We start from the raw sequence: 24139 nt of genomic DNA, 5'->3' as shown, positions 1-24139 counted from the left end.
CCTGCTGAGCCATCTTGCTGGCCTCATCTTAGTACATTTCTGACTTTTTACAGATTTTAGAAGATGCTTAATTCACTTGCACACCTAACACCCACTAAATGGCCATTTGTGTGTGGTTTTTCTGATACAGAATGGTGAAGCTGTAGAAGCCAGCTAGATGGACTAGCCTTCCATTTCTTTCATTGCCCTGGGGTGGGGAACACCCCTGCTGCACCAGAATACAGAGAAGAGCTGCACAAACTGTGCTGGGTTGTCATTATGAAGACTTCACCCATGTTTCTGTGGCAGAGAAATGGGGACCTAATGCACAGCTGAAAAGACTCTTTTAGAAGTGTCCCCATGCCCCAAGTCCAGCAGTTTCTCCCAGGACACTCCCTTGTTCCGCCTGTTCTCTTTTCCAGATGAGACAGTGGGTACAAAGCATCATGGGATGGGAGATCCAGGTAGGACAGTGAAGCTGGACCTGAGATGGCTTTGCCACTTAACCCTCAAAGTCATGTGACTAGGATGGGACAGCTTCATGATGGAGTCTCCACAAGTCATACAACAGGCATAGTGGGAAGGAGCTTTTCTCTACCTCTACCCACTCCCAGGCCTTTTTGAAATCACTGTGGTTACCATAGCCACAGATCTGACTCACGTTGCTCTTGGTTGGAAAGCGCAACCAGAGTGGAGACCAGAGGCCCATGTCCAGTGTGTTGCGCTTTGGTTTTGAGACAGGGTCTCTCATTGTGCCTGGAGCTTGCTGATTTGGCTGGGCTGGTTGGCCTGTGAGTCCCCGGAGGCTCTTGTCCCTGTCTCCCCAGTGGTGGGATAACAGGTGCACACAGCTCTGTCTGGCCTTTACCTCAGATGCTGGGGATCTGAACTCAGGTCCTCAGGCATGTTTGTGTGGCAGGTGCTTTGTCAATGGGACCATCTCCCATATTCTATTTTCTCATCTTTAAAATTCTTTTTCTATTTTCTCATCTTTAAAATTCTAAAAAAACAAATAGGATAAACTAAACCAAACCAAACCCAAAACTCAAAAGACATCTGTGAAGTAAAGAGGGCTTTCCGGGTCATGGCACGTGACCAAATAAATCAGATTTAAGAAGGAAGGGGGGAAAAGTCATCGTTTTGAAGATTAACAATTCAGATTGGCCTCATGTCTACCACACGATGATTTCATGCTGGTTAGCTTTGGGCGGGGGGGGGGGTGCTTTTTTCCTGGAGTGCCACAAAATTAGAAATTTTCAATCATGGCTAATTCTTCTCTCCCTGTTTCCCTACCAAGGCTGTACCTTAAGCAGCAAGAGGCATGTTTTTGAATGCACGGAAAAGGCTAAGCTATAATCATCGGCTGCAGCTTAATCCCTCCTGCAATCCCAATAAATGAAAGCTAAATATCAACAAATGGGCGAGTTTCAGAGAAACATCTGTGTTCCATTACAGACTTGCTGGCAACAATGGTGTTGACATACTCTGTGTTACCAGTTATTTCCTCTTGGATTTGCCGAGACTGAAGGATCCCTTCCCGTTTCTAAAATGGAGAAGAGAGGAGAAGAAAACAGGTTTTAGCAACATAGACACATTGGTTGGTATTCCCGATGGGGAGAAGGTTATTGGCGCTTCATAAGGGCGTCACGAGATGAGAAGATTCGAGATGGGGAAATGCAGTGATTTGGGGGCGCCTGGCTGCATGAGCCATCATGGCGGAGTGCAAAGGGTGTTTAGTCCAAACAAGTAGGCTGATTCCTGGAGGGTGAAGCCTGCCTTTGTTGTCGGAAGTCAGCTGTTTGCCTAGGGCCGTGAGGCCCAGCAAACTGAATGGAAATGAAGGATGGGTGTGTTTGCCTCCAGCTGGGGGGGGGGTCTTGGGGCAGCCACTACAGCAGCAGCGGCTGGACAGAGGTGTGCAAGGCAGCCTGGAGAATCCGGAGGCATGAGGACTTTTAGTTTGGTTTGTATTTTACCCAGTAACCATGGAACTCTTTCAGTTCTCTGAATATTTTAAATTTATTCTTTGATAATTTCAACATGTGTACAACGTATCAGGAGCCTATCTACTCTTCCCCACCATCCTTGGACCCTCTCAATTCTTCCCACCCCAACCTTCATGTCTACGTAAATCCCACTGAGCCCCCATGTGTGCACATGCCTGTGAGGCTATCCATGGGAACATGGGTAATCTACCAGAGGTCATGGACCCCCTCAAAGAGAAAGGACTTCCCTTCTCTCAGCTGCCATCACTAGTCAGGAGCTCCTCAGTGAAGGTTGGAGTCTCATGAGGCCCCAAGTCTCAGTCAAGCTGAAATGCTGTCATGGGAGTCATTCGTGCAGGTGCAGGGGCCACATCTCTCTCTCTCTCTCTCTCTCTCTCTCTCTCTCTCTCTCTCTCTCTCTCTCTCCTCTCCCATCTCCCCCTCTCCCTCTCTTCCCCCTCCTCCTCTTCCTCCCTTTCCTTCTTTTCTTCCTCTGTCTTTTCAAAGGCAGAGGCTCATGTAGTCCAGGTTGGCCCTCACTACTATGTGAACTTCCAGCTAGATGGTCAGACATACTTTTCAAGGACAGGAAACTCTGAGGAAGGCTAGACCTGGGGAAGAGGTCATTTTAGAAGGAAGTGGCTGCCATTAGCTTAGTTCCCCTGGGGAGGGTGGCTGGAGAGTTGAACATGGAAGCAATGAAGAAGCACAAGGGTTTCCGAGGGCCTTCTGATGGATGCCACAAGGGCTCACTACCAGGTTCCTCTAAGCCAGCATCAGACCCCTGCAGGACAGTCTGGGTGTCATATAAAGCCATCAGAGCAAAACCACTGTCCCAAAGCCAAAGCGAATGTTAAGAGGGGGGCCCTGAGCACACATTTAATCCCAGCACATTGGAGGCTAAGGCAGGGGGACTGAGTGTTTGGGTCCAGCCTGGATTATATATTGAAACCTTGCCTCAGAACAACCCCCTGCCCATCAAATAAAGAAGGGACCTCAGTTCAGGAGGACCAGCTGAACCATGACTTCTGGAGCCTCTGTCCCAAAGTTCCAGAAACAACAGCCACAGACACTATCGTCCTGACAGACTGGATAAGAGTCTCTGGATTAGAAGAGAAAGGGAAAATACAGGTGGAAGAGGAAGTGACAGGAAATGGATGTGGAAAAGGACAGGTTGTGGGGAAGAGAAATCAAGATTTGTTCAAAATTCAGTTTTGAAATATGAGGCTTGTCAAATTCTTGTCCTGGGAGGCCATGGTCAGACAGAAACTCCGACTTTCCAGTTCATACACCATAAAACACTTTTCTATAATGGGAAGGTTGTGGGTGTCATGGAGCCCTCACTGGTAGCCCTCAGAGTGCCTATCTCTGCTTCTGTCTGGGGGCGATGGCTCCTCAGCTTAGGGTCTCACTTTCTCTAGGTTTGCTTTCATTTTAAGCCACTATGTAGCTCAGGCTGACCTGGAATTTAGTCTCAAACTCACAGCAATCCTCCTGCCTTGGCCTCCTAGGTTGTGCACTTCTGCACCAGGTATTTTCTGTCAGTTCTGAATCCTGATTTTGAGCCAGTTCTCTTGATAAAGCTAATCACACTCTAACCCCTAACACACACATGCACATGTACACTGCACTTTTCCCATGCCCTCACCCTAACAAAAGTCCCTGCAGCAGAAATTAAACCCCAAACTGCTCTTGATGGCTGATAATTGAGCTCAAAATAAGGTCTGAGATGTGAGCTTGCAGGGACCACCATTTCAAAATAGCAGTCTCCCACCAGCTCTGTCGCTCAAATCTTTTTTTTTCTGCTTTGTCTCTAGTAAAGCAACAGGTAAGTTTTGTCATTTCTATTGGAGAGCTCTTTGTCTTACCTGGTCAGAAAGACAACTAAAATATTCAATAAACTGACAAAGCACTGGAAGGCATGGTAAGTCACAGGAGGAAGTAGTCATAGAAGACGTGAAAGGCCGGCTCACCCAGCAATATCTCTACCAGCAATGGAGGAGCCACGCCTGGACTGTATGACCGCATGTACAGTTGTGAAATAATTCAGGCTCCCAGTGCCTGTGCTAGCTGCTCACCAAAGTGCTCCTGCATCAACTGTAGAGCTTGGGTGATTTGTTTGTTTTTTTAACCTTTGCTAGAATGCTTTAGGTTTAGTGCAATCTAAGAAGAAGGGCTAGAAATCTCCCTTGTTTTCTACACCTAGATACTGTCTCATTTACAGTCTGCACCCTCAGCAGAGGGATACCCTGTTCACAACTGAGCTGACGTCACCGAGTCATCAGTCACCCCTGAGAGGCCACAGTTACTACTGCGGTGTGCTCTTGGCGTTGTGCCTTTTACAGCGTTGGACTGTGTCTCCCAGAGCAGTTTAACTGGCCTCGAAATCCCCTATGCCCCACCATCCATCATCCATCCCTCTCTTCCCCGTGGCAGCGTCTCAAAACACAAGATGAACTTGTGTGTTATTGGCTGATAGGGATAACAAAACAGAGATGGTCTGGGCTCCTTAAGAAGACACTTGTTCCAGGATGCTCTGGGCTGGCCACAAAATGTTGGGTACAAAGTACAATAAAGGCAGAGCTCAATGGCAAGGATTCTGAGTACCTGTCTATCAGCCACACTTAAGGGTCTGAACAGCACAGCTCAGCCCTGTCAAGGACAGCCCTCTGCCCTGTCTGTGTCATCTCGTCTCCTCGAAGGCAGCACCAACGCACCCTATTCCTATTACAGCCGGATGCTGCTTTGCAGAGATGAGTGGGTCGGTGTGGAAGAAGGACTTTCTCATTAGGGCAGGAGTGACCTGTTGCTTGGGAGAACCATTGTTGAATGTTCCCCTCCAGTTACTGTCTGACCCGAAAGCTCAGCTCAAAGCCCTTTTGTCCTGTAAACAGGCCTGACCTGATCTGGCACAGTTAACCAGACCAAAAGCTTTCTCTCACTGAGGGTGGAGCTGCCTCCCGTTGTCTGTTGAAGAAGTCTGGATGCCTGGGGGGCTTGTGTGCACCCAGAACACACCCTTTTGGTGCATGTTTATATGGAAAAGCAAAGAACACCAGAGACAGGCAAGCAGACGATGACCTTTTGTTTAAGTGGGCACTTTTTCTTTAAAAGTGCATTTGAGTATTTAACTGGGTCAGAAGCAGAGAAAGCTAGCCATGGGGAGAGAGATCCCACTCTCACTGTGGAAATTATGTGGCCATATGTGAATGAAGGCTCCATCCAACAGTCCGCACTTGAGGTCCTAGTTGGGCTTTGCTGGGGGACTGAGAAGCAGCAGCAAAGGGCACAAACATGCATGCACACATGCACACCCTTGAACACACAGTGCTCCCTCTCTGTATATGAACGTATACACATACATACACACATACTTTTACCCACCTCCACATGCTTGAACACATACATTCCCTTACACACACTCCCTTTCACATGTATACATTTACTCACACACACAATTAAACACACACACAATTAAACACATACACACATATTCTCACTCACTGATACATACACAAACACACACACATGCTTGAACACACTCTTCACATGCACACACATAATGGTTGAACACTTAACTATCTCACATGCACACACCCAATTGAACACACACTTCACACACACTCCACGCACGCACGCACGCACACACACACACATTCTAGAATATTCATTCCTTCACACACAATGCTTGTATGGCACTTGACTAGAACCATGATTTTCCAAGGCTTGCCGAGAGTGTGCATGGCACATACAAACATCTTTCTTCATGCTCAACTCTACATACCTCACGGACATATACACTATAAACTTTCAACTATATGTTGCACAGAGACTCTTCCAGCAGGTCCAGACACACACTACACAGAGATACACTACACACAAGCACACACCCTTTCATTCTTTTCACACTTACTGAGAGTAAGGCAGCAGGTGCTGGATGCCTCCCAACACATAGCACAATCAAGTTCACTTAGCCTTCACCCAGCTGTCCTCGTAAGCATCTACCCAACATGCTTTGGTTCTTGCTGAACTCAGCCTCCATGACTTACATGTATATAGCATGCATCTTACCTGGACCACAACCACTTGGATGGAAACATGGTCTGGGAGTCGGATTGGTGCCCGGAAATACTGAGACAGGGCAACCAGCAGGTGGAGGATGGCAACCAGGTTCTTGGCATGAACAGCTGAAATGCAAGATCAGAGAATGAAAGTCTCCGAACTCTAGGCAGGGCAGAATACTGAGGTATCTATTGAGATTACAGCAGTACCCTCCTCAGCGCCTCCTTGTTGCACCCTAAGCCTCGGAGAATCCCTCAAGCACCACCTGCTCCCTCTACCCCCAACCCTCTCAACTTATGGCCATGCTCCATAGCTTCCTTCTTGGGTGCTATGATTGGTTGATTTCCAACAGAGCATCTCTACTCCACTTGAGGTTTCCCAGGACCAGCTCAGAGAGAGAGAGAGAGAGAGAGAGAGAGAGAGAGAGAGAGAGAGAGAGAGAGAGAGCGCTTTCTCTACCCAGGCCCCTGTTCTCATCTGCACCCTCTCCCTCCTACCTGACAGGGAACAGAACACTGGATTGTCACCACATCCCATGTCAAAGGCTGTTCACAAACCTTTCTTTAATCAAGAGATACCAAGTCAGAAGCTCTGAATCTCTTCCTCTGTCCAGAGTCAACTTCTCTGAAGAACCAAGAGAACCACCCCAAAAGTTTGGCTGTCCACGCCTTCTAAGGCGGGTATAGGCTATGTTCCCAAGCAAACCCTTCCACAGTTGCCACACCCTGTGTCCATACTAAACCATTTATGCTGCTGAAGGCCAGGCCCTTCTGGTTGTAGCTTTCTCAGTAGATGGGCTATACACTGACTCACAGTTAGGTAGACTTGAACTTGACTTTGTTACCTGTTTAATGGTTTTGGTCTTGGGCAGGGGCTCCTCTGACCACTGAGCTTTTACCATCTTGAATGACAGTTCCCAGGTGGGCATATACAGTGTAAAGACTTCCAATATTAACAAAGGCAGAGTCCCCAGGACACTGCAGGTGGCCAGGAATGACTGGAATTTTTTATTATAACTTATGAGAAAGTCCCTGGCACAGAGGCAATCAGGGCATGCCAACCCCTCTCCTCTTCCTGTTTCATAACAGGGCAGACTCTTCAGGTTCTTTGGCTGCCTGGTTGGTCCTACTAGCTGCATAGCTCTTCATTACAGGGACATATAAGGGGAAATCCAGAGTACCACATGTGTCTGTCAACCACATAGGGCTGCCAGGGTGTCATTTGTCTTCCCTGGGTCAAAGTCTGCTTTAGAAGTTTTGAGAAGCCACACCGAAAGGAAATGATTCAGACTGTCCCTTGACATCGTTAGCGCTGTCCCTCATCAGGGCTGTTCCACAGGCAGCGTCTCCTCATGGCCAGTGGTGGAGACTGACCACATGACCCCAGGCAGCACACCTGGCTTTCCAGAAGATTCAGGTCTGGAAAGCACTGACTCTGACCTTCAGTGACAGCCTTCAAAATGGCTTGTGGTTGGGACTGGGCCACTGACAAGGCACTGTCGTGAAGACAGAGCCAAACCAGGGTTTGCTCTTCCAGTCATGGTTGTTCTGTCCTCCCCAGACTGGATCCTGGAAGCTGTAAGCACGCTTGAAGCCCCTCTTGCTTTCAGTGACAAACTCAATGTTGGAAACATTCAGGTCAGCCAAGTCCTTGTTGCCTGGTGTTCCTGTATATCATTTTGGTAAGTGACATCCGAGGTATCAGACAGATGTCAGATATTTTTAACAAGTGCTGTGTCCTCCGGGGAATCTTTTTCAAGAGAGATAATGCCATGTAGACACACAGAATGTGGACAAGGATGCTAGCCTCTGTGTCACACATCAGCAGCAAAAGCAAGTACCCTGGGAAATGGTCACACCCAGGAGGAGCGTGGCTTAGGTCTGGGACCTCCAAGCTTGCTTTTGCTGCTGAGAGACAACAAAACCATGCAGTTCTTACCATGTAGTTCTTGTGGGTCCAGAACATTCTACATAGTCCAACCTGGCCTTGACACTACTATCTTAGGCTCCTGAAACATTTTTTTTAAAAAACAAACAAACAAACAAACAAACAAACAAACAAACTCATTTCAATTTTTTCCTTGATTAATTGTATGGGGGGGTGCATGGCATGCACATGGAGATCAGGGAAAACATTTCCAGTTGAATATGGCCTTTTACCATGTGGTAGATTCTGGGGATTGAGCTTCGGTTGTTAAGTTTGGTGGCAGAAACCTTTACCTGTTGAGCCATTTCACTGGCCCCTGAGGCTATTTTTTATTTTTACCCCTGTCCCCTCTCTCCTTCCTAAGCAGAGAAACCCTATAGTATAAAAGCCGATAGCAGAAATCATAAAAAAGGAAGACAGGAAAATGAAGACCCTTAAGTCTCAACTGTGGCCCATCCATTTCTGTTTCTTTTCTTCCAGCTGCGTCTGCGTTTCTCCTTCTAATCCTGAGCCTGGACCAAGCACATGCATCAACCACAGTCTTTCAAGACAATGTCAGCTAAGTAGTAACATGAATTAATTAAAGGGAAACGCCACAGACACAAGACAAGACCATAAGCCATGCACACCTGGACGCACGTACATGCAGGTGTCTATACACATACACACAGTGTACAAACGTGTACTCGTGATCAGCACTTGAAAAGGATTATAAAACTGTTTCCGGTTCTGAGATGAAATCCTGAGCTCCGTCATTCTGTCTTGACGAAGACAGGAACTTCCTTGTCCAGTGTCTCCACACCATGGATGCAACTCCTCTGGTAGTCACCTGGTACACATCAAGTGTTGGGCAGGCTCAGTAGCACCCTGACTGTGTTGCTATCTTTAATGATGGCCCCAGGGCATGAGAACAATGAGGCTGGCAATGCATCGATGGTGAAGTGGAGGCCTGAAGGGCTGCCTTTAAGTTAAAGGAAGAGAACTCAATAATAGAGAAAAACCTGAGCACGGAGACTCCGATATCTACACCAATAATGCATATTCTATTTAATTATGAAAAACAATATTCATGGTAGTTTAAAAATTAGATTTATTTACTCCATGTATGTGGATGCTTTGCCTGTCTGTCTGTGCACAATGTATGTGCCTAGAGACCACAGGAGGGTGTCAGATTTCCTGTTGCTGGGGTTATGAGATGTCATGTGGATGCTGAGAACTGAACCCGGTTCTCTAAAAGAGCAGCTCTTAACTGCCAGAACCATCTCTCAAGTTCTTCATGTTAATTTTGTTGTTACACTTTAAAGGAACAGGCGTGGTGGTCATTGTGTGTGATATATGTGTTGTTAGGCTAGGAAAGGTATCAATTGCAGGGACGTAAAAAGAAATCTGCAGACCAATAGTAAAGCGTACAACACTAGGAAATAAACCCACATGACTACAGTCACCTGGTTTTCAACAGGGATGTAAAAGCATATACTGGAGGAAAAAATGCCTCTTTAACAAAGGGGCTGGGAAAGGCAAATCACCAACCCTTTGTAAAAGAATGAAACTAGACCTGTATCTCTCACCTTTGAATAACAATCAGTCCAAAACGATCGAAGATCTTAAGGTGGGACCTGAGAAGTTGAAGCTGCTAGAAGAAAACCCAAGTAAAAGACTTCTATTCAGGCATACATGAAGACTTCCCACAAGGAACCCAAATGGCTTAGGAAATGACCCCATGAACTAAAAGATGGGACTGCAGGAAATTAATAAAATGTCTGCAGAGCAGAGGAAATAATCTATCAGGGTGAGGAGATGGGCTACAGAATGGGAGAAAACCTTGTTAGATCCTATGCCACAAGATGGAGTAGCATCTATAAAGAATCTTAAAATATTAAACATCATCCTACCCTCCAAACCATCCAATCAGTGAACGGGTAAACACACTGAATAGACAACCACCGCTCTACCTGCTAAACCATCTGATCAATTGATGGGTAAATTTGTATTCAAGAGAAATACAAATGGAATATATATATATATATATATATATATGAATGGAAAGGTGTTCAACTCCCTTAACTATGAGGGCAACACAAATTAGAAGCATTGTAAGATTCTATCCAGTTAGAATGACTACCACCAGGAGAATGAATCCCAGGGAGGCTACGGGGAATGAGGAAGCCTCATTCACACTGGTGCGAGTGTACACTGGTAGGGCCACTATAGGAATAAGCATGGTGGTTCCTCAAAAAACCAAAACCAGAACTACCATATGTGGCAGCTAGATCACTCCTGGGTGTATCCCAGAGCCTACGCCGACAGGCCATGAAGACACTTGACATCCATGTTTACAGCTGTGCTACTCACAGTACTCAGGAAGTGGGAACCGGCCTTGATGTCCATCAGCAGATGAATAGACACAGTGTAAGTATACAATGGTACAGTGTAATTTGGCTCTAGAGAAAAATGAAGCTATGACGTTTGCAGGCAAATGAAGACAACTGGAGATCAAGAAGTGGAATAAGCGATGGCTCTGTGTCTGTGTGTGTACACGTGTGTGCGCATGCATGCATGTGAGGTGGGGAGGAGGACGAGATCTTAAAGGACAGGGGAAAAAGGAGGGAATGGGACACATGTGATATGAAAACAGAATGAGGTTCTATCTGGAGTCAGGAAGGAGTTGAGCAAGAAAGGGGCAGGAAGGTGGGAGAGGAGGAGTTAGAGCAAAGTAAGTGACACACAGGTATGAAAGGGCACAGCGTCATACCTCCATACTTTGTGTGCTAACTTAAAATAGTGAAAAAGATGGAAACGCTATTCAACTCGTGTGTCTGTGTCCACACACTGTCTGCAGCTACCCACAGTGCAGGCATTCCCTGTGTATTCATATGTGAGCAAATAAAAAGCATGTTCTAGACGCTCTTTACCACACACACTGACACACAGACAGAAGGACACACACCTTGCAGTAATACTCCAACACTTTCAGGGCCCATCTCTAGGCAGGCAGCGTATAGAGCCCTCATACACAGGCTCAGTACACAGCCTGGCTCTGCAGCTGGCTCTCGGAAACAGATTCCTGGCTCCACTGTTTGTCACTCTGTAAGTAGGACAGCAGTGCTCCTTCAGGGGACATCAAGTGTACCAGTCACCCTTCCTTGTTCTGGGGCAGTGATAGCGAAGACGCTACAATCTCTGACCCTGGTATGACTTCCAGAGTCAAACCTTCTCTGTGCCTTCATTTTCCCATTTGGGAGACAGGGGTAATGAAAAGGATAACCTGAGCTGGGTGGGTGGGTGCTGCAAGGATCAAAATGGACATTAATATTTACATGTGCTTTTATACACTGGCGTTTTCTAAATTTTCAATAATAAAAAAATACGGTTTGTGAACAGAAAAGAAAGAAATCTCTGAAGTGCTTAGTAACTCAGCAGCTTGTCCCTGTCACCCTTGTCCTGAGCATAAAGGCGGCACCATGTCCCCAAATGCACAGCCAGGCCTGATTAGAGAGAAAGGAGAGAGCTTCCCCCCTGTGAGTTGTGCTTGCTCTGTTCCTTCTAGAACACACTGCTTCTTCTTGTAAACAAGCTTCAGCTCTTCTTGATACCCCGAGGCATCACAGGGAGCAGCAGCCAAGAGAATAATTATCTCTTCTGACCCACGAATCCATCTCCATTATGGAGAGCTAGCCAGGGAGAGTAATTCACAAGAAGTAAACAGAGAGGCAGCAAAAATATCCAACTAAACCCATCTGATATTAGCAACCGGCTTGCAAAGCAAGTGTGTGTGTGCGTGCGTGCGTGTGTGTGTGTGTGTGAGTGTGTGTGCGTGTGTGCGTGCGTGTGTGCGTGTGTGTGTGCACGTGTGTGTGTGTGTGTGTGTGTGTGTGCGTGCACGCGCGCATATGTGGTGTATATGTGTGAGGCCAGAGGTCAATATCAGGTGGTCAAGTGTCTTCCTCAAGGCTCCATCCGCTCTCACTGAACCTGGAGTCTCTCAGCCAGGGTTGGCCAGAGAACTCCGGAGCTCTCCTGTCTCTGCCTCATCAGCGCTGAAATTACAGGTAAGTGGCACTACTCTGAGCTTTTAATTTTTTTTTTAAATATGGGTGCTGGGGCTCAATCCAAGGCTTGTGAGGTGAACACTTTACCCAGTAAGTCATATGCCCAGCCTCATGTGTCCTTTTTTTGAACACTATTTCCCAGGGGCACCGGGAAATAGGGCTCCTTAGCAGGGCAGCTTCTGGGGCCTAAAGCCAGGTCCTGCCCTCAACCCTCAGGTGACTTTGGCTAAGCAGAGAATGCCTTGTTCCCAGCTTATCACACTGTTCTATGCCAGCAATGGTTTAATTATGCTGAAGAAGGTACTGGGTGTTTTGGCTCCAATGTCAGATGTTGGAAACGAGGACAGGAGACAGCTCCTGGCAGCTATGAGGTCACTGTGGTAGGGGCGGGCACCCTAATACTTAGATCCAAACCGTGTCTAACCATTTTGCTTGCCCTGTAAAAATCTGCATTTGTTTCTTTACAAAGAGAAAAGTCAGAAAACTCCCTGACTAGGGATTGGCTGTCATTGCTGGTGTCATGTGACCCACTGACTTACTGTTGAATCTAAGTTCGCGTTAGTATTAGATGCCAAGGCACACTCTTGAGGCAGCAGAAGGACGAATGCTCTTGGGGCTGGGGAGATAACGCAGAGGTACAGAGCACTAGTCGTTCTTCCGGAAGACTGAGGTTTGATTTCCACTGCCCACACAGCAGCTCACAACTGTTTGTGAGCTCCAGTCCTAGGGGATCTGACACCTCCTTTTAGCCTTTGTGGGCTGTGTATCAGGAAAAACACCAATGCATATACAAATTGCTATACAAGTGTATACCAGTGCTATACAAGTGGAGAAGAATTCAAGCCGAGTAGAAGCAGTCAAGCAAATAAATCCATGTAAAGGCGAAAGGAGAGAACTGAATCTATAAAGTTGTATCCTGACCTCCAGATCTGTACCAGGGCATGAACATGCCCCCTTCCCTGCTATGTGTCAGTCAGTCCGTCTGTCTGTCAGTCTGTCTGTCTCTGCCTCTGCCTCTGCCTCTGCCTCTCTCTATCTCTCTAGTAAAGAAAACATCAAAACAAACTCTTTTCTAGTGCGTGGGACCTCTGAAGTATCTTTGCTCCTTCTGAGGATCAGGGTAGATGTGACAGGGTGTGGGCGGACGGAAGCCTCACTCTTGGCCTCCCAGCTCTGTGAACCTGTGACCCTCAGCTTCCCCAAGTTCCTGCATTTGGAGACAGCATTGCTCTCAGCAGGCTGTGTAGGTCTCAGAAGTGGCTCCAGGAATACATCATTTCCTCACCAAGCTGACCTATAGCCACAGAAAACCTTCCAGACAAAGGGACACCGACCTGGACGTTCTATTATTTCCGTCCCTCCAAGGGTTTGCAGGATAGGCTATCTTTCCTGTCAATGGTGTTTCTCAAAGAGGAACGCATTTGCACCCCAGGTTACAGTTTAGGAATGGTGGGGACACAGTAGGCAGGGGCCGGTGTCATCTCATAGTCCTCCTCTCCCAACTCACAGTCTACGTTCCACTTGATGCTCCTGGGAGGAAGCTTCAGGGTCTCGTTGATCTTCTCCAGTACAGTCTGTAGCTTTTGCTTCTGGGCGATCTCCGACTGGGTAACCTCTGCCACGTTGAGCTTCTCACTCTCCAGTTTCTCTGGAGTGGGAAGGGAAAGAGCGGCCGTTATCTTGGGTTATAGAAAAACTGTCTCATGCCTATTCCTTCATAAGTTCACACAGGACAATACGCAATCACCAAATCTCTACAGTTGAGCCTAGGATTGTTCCGGGATCCCACCCCACATTATCAAATCTGGGGATGTTCGAGTGTCCGTCAAAACCAGCAGGGTGTTTGCAATCCTATGCAATCCTCTTGTATGCTTTAATCATCTCTGTATTAGCCAAATGCCTCATACAATATAAAGGCCACTATATACTGTCATTTTATATTGCTTATAGAATCATGATAAGAATGGAAATTTCCAGCATAGATGTAATTTTTGTTCAAAAATTTTAGTTTATAGCCCATTCTAATTCCACTTTTGCTGCTGTGATAAAACAGCCCAACAAAAAGCAATTCAGTAGAGAAAATGTATGTTGACTCCTAGTTCTAGGCTACATCCCATCACTGTGGGGAAGCCTGGGATAGAAGGTCATATGGCGTCACAGAGAGATGAATGTACACATGCTCACTTCTGCTTGCTTCTGCTCAGCTCCGTTTCTCAACTCAAAAAGTTCAGCCCCCCCACCTAGGGATTGGTGATGCCCACACTGGACTTTCCCATACCAATTAGTTTCATTAAGACAATTCTCCACAGGCATGCTCTCCTCGTGCCCACCCCGTGTAGGGTATAGACAGTCTCTCATGGAGATGCTTCCCAAGTGACTTGAGGTTGTGTCAGTTGAATCTGCAGATGTGAAACCTTTGGATACCTGAGGACCTTCCAGAAGAGGGATGCTGCTCCTTGTCTAATTCAGCACGAGTCCTGTGGAAGCCTTTTGACTGTGCTGTAGGACCACAGAAGTGGGGGATTTAACCAACCACCTTTGAATGCTCCTCCTCCATTCTGGTTCCCACTTCTTCTTTTCTAAGGACACTACTGTGTTCCAAATGACCAGCCTTCTGTCAGAGCCAGCTATACCCTTATAGACATTCTGTCTGCTCTTGTATGGATGTCAGCCAATCACATGAGTCTGATATGAGCATCTCTCTCCTTTTCCTCCCAACTCCCACCCTCACCACCCACAGTGTTACATTTTATCAGTTCCAAGCCAGCACACCTTAAAATTTTTTTTTCGCATCCCAAAAATCAGAATGTGTCTTAAAAGAAATGACATCCTACAAGTACTACCATCCAGGTGGAAGACAGAAGAACCCCTCATGGGACCATAACTTCCATGCTCTGATAAGCCCGCAGGAGCACCTGCAGAAAATCCGAGCTACAGATTTGAAGCAAGAAGAAAGCACCTGGTAATGGTGAGTGTGGACTTCTCTCTCTCTCTGTTGTGTGCTTTAATACCAATGCATCTCGTGTGTCCTGACACAGGAGACAGCTTGATCACTTTACTAATCTAGATTCGTATTTTGATCTATCACAAATGGCAAAACAAGGGTAGCCTCTGTGATAGCAATTACAGAGCCTGTTTCTAGATTCATCTAAATCCATGCTTCCCTGCTCATTCAGGACTGAGAGCCCATGGCTCAGAACGTGTTTAAAATAGCCTCTCTCTGCATTTTCAAGGGCTGCCATATAAATATTTCAGCTTCCCATCAATGCTCCGACAAGTGCTTATTTATTTTTGATAATTACAGCTTACACAAGTTATATGCCCTTTGGTGTGAGACTGTACACTGGAGAGTCCGTGCAGCTTCTGAAGATCCATGAATTATTGTCAGCAGCAGGGCAGGATGACTGCAGGCTACTTGTAAGTGCAGCATCCTCAGATGTATCTCTCTGCCCTCTTCAGTTGATTCAAGCCATCCCTCACTTCCTAAGCACAGAGCAAACCATATATATATAAAATGTGTGTGTATGAGTGTGTGTGTGTGTGAGAGAGAGAGAGAGAGAGACAGAGACAGAGACAGAGACAGATACAGACAGAGAGACAGAGACAGAGAAGTACAGAGAGAGGAAGGGAGAGAGGGAGAGATGGGGAAGAGGGGGAGGGGAGATGGAGGGGAAAGAGAGAGAGGGAGAGAGGGAGGGAGGGGGAAAGAGAGGGAGGGAGGAAGAAAGAGGCAGGGAGGGGAGAGAGAAAAGAGAGAGAGGGAGAGAGGGAGAGAGGAGTTAGTTGGTGTGGAGCTCAGAGAATAACTCGTAGAAGTCTGCTCTCCCCTTCAACCACCTTGATCCGAGGATCACACGCAGGTCATCAGACTTGGTTGGCACAAGCACTTCTACTAAAAGTCCACCTTTTCCAATTTTAAGCTGCATTCTTATTTTGGATCCTCCCTCTCCTTTTAAAGAAAGGGAAAATCTGTTGCTTTCCCCCATCCCCCATTGTTTCTTGATGTCACTGGAACTGTCCTTAGAAGCAAGCTATTTTTTCATACATTGAAACTGCATGCCCTGGGAAGGACTGCACACAACTTTATCGTTGATGATAAAGTTCCAAGCCTGAGCTCGACCTGGAGGAAGAAGCTCTGGGCTAGATTACTGTCTCAGCAGAGGGCTGGCTAGGGAGGGAGGGTGAGAGCCACGTGCTTGCTAGCCTGGTCTATGGATTTTCATGTTCACAGTCTTCCGCTGGCTACCACTAAGGGGAACACTTTCCACCTCTGAGTCTCTTTTCCTTTCTCTTTCTTTTTCCCTGTGTAGCTCTGGTTGTCCTAGAACTCACTGTGTAGATCGGGCTGGCCTCGAGAACACACACCTTGGACAAACTCTGCTTCCTAAGTGCTGGGTTTAAAGGCAGGTGTCATGACACCTGGCTTTGTCCTTGTTAAAATAATAGGTGAACGACAGGAAATATATACCTGGGGGCTGGCAAGGTAGCTCAGTGGGTAAGGCATTTTGGCATCTGACAATGCAAGCCTGATTACCTGAGTTCAATCCCTGGAACCCAGGTAAAGGTAGAAGGAGAGGACAGACTCTTAGACGTTGTCCTCTGACCTCTGACCTCCACATACATACAGCAGCAGAAATGTGTGTGTTCACACACACACACACACACACAATTTGTATGCATATATATGCATACAAATTTTTTAAAAAATCTAAATAAAATTTAAGAATGAGATTATAGAATTTACACATATGCATATTTCTACTATCCATTTCCACACAGATTTATAGCCCCCCATTATACTTTGTGAAACAGGGCCTCTTCCTTAGAGCTCACTGATTTTCCTAGATGCCACTGAGCCCCAGAGAATCCTCCTCTCTCCACTCTCTAGGCCTGATGATGTACAGATGCCAATATAGCCAGCTTTTAATATGAGTGTTGGGACTTGAACTCAAGTTCTTAGGCTGTGCAGCCAGGCACTTAACCAACTGAGCCACCTCCCCATTGAATTAGTTCTACAGTTACACAGTAATTTCCCTCCACGGTGCCAAGGAATTAAAGAAACTTTCCCCCCTAGACTCCTAATTTTCCTCTTCTGTTCTTAGGGTAGCATTAGCTGGGTTTTTACAAATCTATGGCTGAGGCATTAGTTTCCTGGGAAGCCATTTCTCACACAATTCCATGCTTCTGCAAATTGCCCATAATTGGTTAATTTTTAGGAAGTGCTAATCTGATCTTCAAATAGATGAGATGTGGTTTAGAATGTCCTCAGGTGTACTGCATGGGGACTATCTCCTTGCTTTTAGTTAGAATACAAAGATGTTCCTGCAGAGATCGGCTTTATAAAACAGTGGGATGGCATGCAACAAATTCAGGAGGAGGGAAGACGGGCATTGTGCAGTCGATTCCCAGATGTGATGGTCCCTATGCTACTCAGTGGTTCTCCAGGGGCTGCATATCAGGCTACGATTAACAACAAAATTAGAGTTAGGAAGTAACACCAAAATAATTTTATGGTAGGGGGTCACCACAACAAGAGAAACTATTAAAGGGTCGCAGTGTTAGGAAGGTTGAGAACCACTGCTTTAACTCATAGAGTTGCAACATACATTATACCTCAAAGAATGCTAGAACCCCCTTCCAATATTACCAAGTCCCCAGCTATTGAACTATTCAAAACCACTTTTGCTTCTAAACATATGGGACACATCTACTAAAACAAAAAAAGGATAAAGTCAATTCCTATGGACAATGTTTGTAACACACCTGGGTTCACCCACACTAGGGTTCACCCACACTAGGGTTCACTCACACTAGGGGTTGCTAGCACGAGAGGTTGTCCACACTAGGGTTGCCCACACTAGAGTTCATCCTCACTAGGATTCACCTGTACTAGGAGTCTCTTGCACTAGGTGTCATCTGCACTAGGGTTTGTCTCTACTAGGGCTCACCCTCACTGAGCTAGGGTCCCCTGCACTGAGCTAGGGTCCCCGGCACTGAGCTAGGGTCATCTGAACCATGTTAGTTGACTTTCTATTTGTATTGCTTTTCCCACTCTTCCTTCCCACTACTCTCCTTTCTCCTTTGAAAAACATTTTTTTAATTCTTTTTTTTTTTGGAGCTGGGGACTGAACCCAGGGCCTTGCGCTTGCTAGGCAAGCACTCTACCACTAAGCTAAATCCCCAACCCCTTGAAAAACATTTTATTACATATATGCATTTAATTATGTGTTTGGATATGTATATGCATGTATGTGTGCATCATGGTCAAATAAAACACAGTGAAAAGACCACAGCCATCCTGAGTTAAGAGATCAGATAAGGGGCTGGGGATTAACTCAGTGGTAGAGCGCTTACCTAGGAAGCGCAAGGCCCTGGGTTCAGTCCCCAGCTCCGAAAAAAAGAACCAAAAAAAAAAAAAAGAGATCAGATAAAGAAGAACAGGGGATATTGTCGGATGACCTGAGGAGCCTCACCAGGTCTCAGACTTCCCTGGAATTGTGTGTCTCCTTCTCTCATGCTGTCCACTGGCTGGCGCTCTCTCTCTCTCTCTCTCTCTCTCTCTCTCTCTCTCTCTCTCTGTCTGTCTCTGTCTCAAAATATAATGAAGTGACTATGGACTTCAATATACAATGGCGATGCTGGGAAATGTGTCTCAGTGTTGCCTTGTAGATGCTGTGGGAACTGAGGATGTGGCCTCCTTTAGCCACTTCAGAAGAGAGGAATCCCAAGAACGTGTGACTATTGGGCATGGCTAGGGAGTGTTGTGTAGCAGCAGCATTCTTTCAGGTTAAAATCTTCCATTTTGGAGAGAAGCCTATCAAGAGGATGTCTTAAGGGATGGTGAGACATCCCACCCTGCAGGGCTGTTCTTTAAGGTCAAAAATGAAACTTGAAATAACTTCAGGAAGTTACTGGAACTGATCAGATTCATTAGGCCCCTCCCTCCACAGACCACTCTCAGATAAGCTGCTGCCTAGAAGGCTTGCTGACAGTGTAAGCAGCCTCTAAGAAGGAAAGACCAATTGACCTACCCAGACACTCTCCAACCTATTGAGCTGCCGACAGCCTGTGTAGTAGTGTGCTCCAGGCTCCCAGCTTTCATGAGCTGTCACCCATGCTGGGGTGGGCTTTGGTGATGCTGCTGTCTTTGAGTCACTTCTGGTCCTGTGAGTAACCCCAAGAAAACTCAATGCTTCACTAAGTGGACTTTGGTGGGATCTGAACTTCGGTCTCTTGTTGGTTCCCTATCTGCGGTGGGTAAACACTTGTTCATGTCTCCTCAGGAATAGTGTCACAAAACAGGAAGGCATTTCTTCCTCTGCCTGGGCTTAGGACACTCTTGCTCTGAGTGGGGTGTTGAAAGATTGATGCTATTCCCATAAACAGATGGGGTGGGTTTCATAACGAGGCAGGCCAGTGGACCACTACATACTGCCTCCCCTGTAGAGTCCCAAGCAGCACAGAGATGGCCTGTGTCCCCAAACGCTGCCACAGTGCAGATGTCATACCCTCTGTTTCCTTTGAGATGTCTTCCTCAGAGTTCCCCGTGCCCTGCTACTCACCTGATGCTTCCTGTTCCCACTTCCAGCCCAAGGTGCTTTCTTCTCCCACAACAGATTAGAGAATCGGCTGAAACCTCTTTATTTTGTGCCATGAAGAAAGGAACCTCAGGATAAATGTTCTTGCCTCCATGTCGGAAAGGGTAATTTTAGGTCAAACTGTCATCCATTGCTCTAAGAGCCCAGGTTACAATCAGAGCAGTGGTTTTGTTTTGTATACCTTTTATTTATTAATTATTTTGGGAGTCAGGGTCTAATACAATTCTCAACTTGTGGGGGTCACATATCAGATATTGTGTATTTCAGATATTTACATTATGATTTGTAACTAGCAAAATTGCAGTTAAGTACCAATGAAAATAGTTTTATGGTTGGGGGGGTCATCACCACATGAAGAATGGGTTGCAGTATTAGGGATATTGAGATCAGCTAGTCTACTATGTAATCCAGACTGGCTTCAAACTCATATGTAAGTGAAGATTACCTTAAAATCCTGATTGTCCTGTCTCCTCTACCTCCCAAATGCTGGAGTTTACAGGTGACTCCATGCTCTGTGTTAGGATGGAATCCAGACACTTTACAACTGAGGCACACCCCCAACCCATCAGTAATATTCTCTCTCTCTCTCTCTCTCTCTCTCTCTCTCTCTCTCTCTCTCTCTCTCTCTCTGTGTGTGTGTGTGTGTATGTGTGTATGTGTGTTTTGAGACAGAACCTTTTGTGTGTGTGTGTGTGTGTGTGTGTGTGTGTGTGTGTGTGTGTGTAGCCCTGACTGACTATACTAGAACTTTTTATGTTGACCTGGCTGGCCTTGAACCTTCAGGATCTGCCCACCTCTGCCTCCAGAGTACTGGGATTAAAAGTTTGCATCACCATACCTAGCTTCTTTGATAGAATCTGATTAGTATTTTCCTTTTGTATTACTTAATTGGTTATTTATATTTTGTTTCTGTTTTTGTTGGTTTTGGGTTTCCTCCTCCTCCTCCTCTCCCTCCTCCTCTTCTTCTTCTTCCTCCTCCTCCTTCTCCTCCTAGGTATTAATTGAACCCAGGGTCTTGGACATGATAGGCAAGTACTCTGTCACCGAGTTATACCCCAAGGCTTGGTGTGTCTGTAATTTCTAAGACATCTACAAACTTTCTTTTTTAGCAGATCTTTGTCCTGTGCTTTAAGGAAAACCTATAAAAAAATCTGTTGCCAGCACAAAAGAGAAAGGCCTGGAAAACAGACATAGCAGTGGGCACCTGGGAAGGCAGTGAGGTCAGAAGTGTGGAGACCTTTCCCCAAATGCTTGGGCTCTCAGAAGGGCTGTTTTCCTGCAAGCGAGATAGATACTAGTGAATAGGTCTGATGCTGCCACCCAAGGGGCTCTTGAGCAGAGCACATGCAGAGGGTTATTCCCATCCCAAGTCACCTGTCTTTCCCAGGTTGTTGGCATTACCACCAAGCTCACATGACCCTTTGTCCCATGATGTCATCCACATGGCTGAGCCTGCTCTCCAGGCTGAACCAAGTTAGTATAAAAGCACTCAAGCCCCATATGTTGGGGGCCCAATTTCTAATGATGCCTGGTTTAATCTTCATACTATCTGTTGAAAATTTGATTATTCATGCTACAGGGAACAAGTTAAAATGCCCAGTGATAGGCCCAGAACTAGATGTATAAATGCCATTCTGAAAAAAAAATTCTAGGCTCTTTGGAGAAGTGGTTATCAGAGTACAGAAAATATCATATGAGCCTAGACTACCTCATGATGCCATATTGCAAGGACATAGCAATAAAACAACATCAGGCTTCAGCTGCATCTCAAAAGATCCCAGGAGTCAATGGAAGAGTGTACCCAGCAACCAACACACAAAGATCTTTTGCCCATATTGACATAATGAAATAGCTGAATAAACTGATAATCGGAAGTAACATTACAGCTCTTCCTTGTGAGAGAATTCCAGCGAACGGATGTAGAAGAAGGAAGGAAAAGGAGGTTCACCGTCAGCACACACTGCACTGATTTAGCAGAGTTAAGAGAGGAAGATGTCTCCATGGTCCCAAGGAATTTCTCCCTGAATAAATTAATCCCAAAGAGGAAAAGTGGTAATGTTATAGTGAAGAAAGTTGACAGAGATTGCCCTAAGTCATTTGAGTGCATGCCCCCTGTGAGAAATCACAGTGACAAGTGTTCCCCAGCAGGCGCTGGGAAGGGTGGATCATTTGGGGGAGTGGCTCCCCAAACTGTGTAGCAGCATTAATGTAATCATTATCCTACAACATTGCCTACCAGCATTCTTCAAATGCACAACCTCATGAAAGACAAGGAGTGACATAGAAAGCACTGTGGACTCAAGAGCGAAGGGCACTTGCTAGCTAAACTAGTCTGTGAGCTAGGATGCTGACATTGAACATCATGTTAGAAAGCAGTGCATTTTGGGGGACTGGAGAGATGTCTCAGCAGTTAAGAGCACTTGTTGCTATCTCAGAGGACTTGGGTTCAGTTCCCAGAATCCACATGGTAGCTCACGACCATTCTAACTTCAGTTCAAAGGATCCAGTGCTCTCTCTCGGCATCCCCAGGCTCCAGGTGTGCATCTGGCATGCATTAAAACACACAGGCAAAAAATACATACATAAAATGAAATATAAATAAAGCTAAAAAAAATAACGTAAAACAAGAGGAGGCCTGTAATTTGGTTAAAGAGCTCTTTAACATTATCCTTTCAATTTGGGTACTGGAGAGATGGTTGGGTCAACTGTGAACATATGTGAGTTTAGGTGAATAATATGTGGAAATTGTATAAACTTTGTGGCTCAAAGCCTAAAATTAGTTCTTAGTCACAAAGTTTAGAAAGAAAGTGACAAGTGTCCTTTGGGTTCATTCAAGTGTTGAGCAGATTAGTGAGATGTAGAAAGATAGGGAATATCTCCAGCAGGTACTGAGGCAAGAAATGGTGCACAGGGCCAAAAGACGGAAGGGAAGAAGCTAAGAGTAAACGAGAAGTTCTAAGTTAGTGCTTCTTAGCCTTCCTAATGCCGTGACCCTTTCAAACAGTGCCTCATGTGGTAGTGACCCCCAAACCATTAAATTATTTTCATTGCTTCTTCATGACTTATTTTGCTACTGTTCTAAATCATACTGTAAATATCTGATATGCCGATAGTCTTAGGAGTCGCCTGTGAAAAGGTTTTTGACCTCAAAAGAGTCAGGACCCACAGGTTGAGAATCACCGTTCTAAGCCAAGGTGGCTGTAGCATAATGTTGAGGGCAAACCCTACCCAGCTGACTAAGTCAAGCTCTTTCACGAGGCTTGCATGTGTGTTGAGAGATGGGATGGTGGGAATGCAGTTGCCAGGACTTGTGGAGACAAAGGCAAATGAGTTATCTAGATGATTGACTTTCATCTGAGCAGCTAGCTGTGCACAGCGAACCCACCATTGGGGTGGAAATGGAATGACTTTGGTGGGGAGAAACAAGGGAAGCAGCCTGTTTGGGACAGGCTCGTGGCAAGGCAGCTGAGGAACATTCAGGGGAGACAGTTTTTGAAGACAGTTAAACATGAGCTTGGCAGTTTTGAGGAGAATGCTGTTCTGGAGTGACGTGAGAGCCATTGTGGTACCATCAATGGTTGAAATCGCAGGAAACGCCCAGGAAGTCAGAAGAAAGAACAGCCCAGATGGATGACGAATCTCTGGTTAATCTTTGTCTCTCTGTTACCCGACTGTGCATTATCCAACTGCCCAGCTGTCTCACGCTCCTGCCACAATGTCTTCCCTGCTATGATGGGCTGTGTCCCATCCAACTGCGAGCAAGAACAATCTCTTCTTCCTTTAAGCTACTTTTTACCAGGTATTTGGTTGCAGCAATCAGAAAACTAACTAATACACTGAGAAACTCCAAACATGTCTGGGAAGGAGCAGAGCCTTGGGAGAAGACAGCAACAGGTGTCAGCATCGGGGAAAGTTGATAGAAAGATGGGGACAGGAAGGAGGGAGGGAGTGGCTAGCACTGGTGGCAGATGCAGGGAGCTCCAAATGCTCTTTTGAAAAAACTAGGCTGGGGAAGAAAGAACAAAAGACTAGAGGAGAGCGCAAGGTCACAGGGGTCATTCACACCTGTCTCTAATCTATCCGAGGTGTTTCTATGACATTCATCATGCTGCACACTGGTTCTTTCCACCCGGGCATCTTGCTTATAGGTTGGGAATGTGTGTGCCCAACCTCACACCTTCAAAGGGCTGAACTGAAGTTCACTCAAGGAGCATGACTTCTGTTACGATTCACCTTTGGGACATGAAGGTGGACATCTCAAGTCATCTGACCTATTCATACACGAAGCCTGATCTGGAGCTACACGGATGTGATGTCAGGCTCTTTCGAAACCCTTCCCTGGAGGCAAGATGACTCTGTGGCCACGTTCCACCCTTGCGCCAAGAGCCTAGCATAGGCCATTTCGAGGCAGCTTCTGAGTCTGACTAGAAACCGTGCTGGAGGGGCCAACAGCTGCAGCCACCAGGGATATGCTCAGTGGAACTCATATCTTCTTCATGATTACATGTGCCAAAACCTCCCTATTTTGCATTCAGCTAGC

At 46.2% G+C, this 24139-nt stretch overlaps 1 protein-coding gene across 4 annotated transcripts in view; it reads right to left on the bottom strand.

The window, feature by feature from the left end:
• Positions 1-24139, bottom strand: part of Parva (parvin, alpha) — a 157799-nt gene that overhangs the window by 17001 nt on the left and 116659 nt on the right. For 2 of the 4 annotated variants that reach the window (NM_020656.3, XM_017589619.3), the window contains exons 5-7: positions 13509-13649; positions 6036-6151; positions 1464-1522 (exon numbers count right to left, since the gene is read on the bottom strand). In NM_020656.3, coding sequence (NP_065707.3) covers positions 1464-1522; positions 6036-6151; positions 13509-13649 — 316 coding nt within the window. Of the gene's footprint in view, positions 1-1463; positions 1523-6035; positions 6152-6523; positions 13650-24139 lie in introns of those variants that run through there. The other 2 variants (XM_063272098.1, XR_010056908.1) reach the window with 2 other exon arrangements.

This window comes from Rattus norvegicus, chromosome 1, assembly GCF_036323735.1.
Source record: "Rattus norvegicus strain BN/NHsdMcwi chromosome 1, GRCr8, whole genome shotgun sequence".
NCBI classification, from domain to species: domain Eukaryota; kingdom Metazoa; phylum Chordata; class Mammalia; order Rodentia; family Muridae; genus Rattus; species Rattus norvegicus.
The sequence above is the reverse complement of the archived record's forward strand: the minus strand, read 5'-3'. Positions and strand labels throughout refer to the sequence as shown.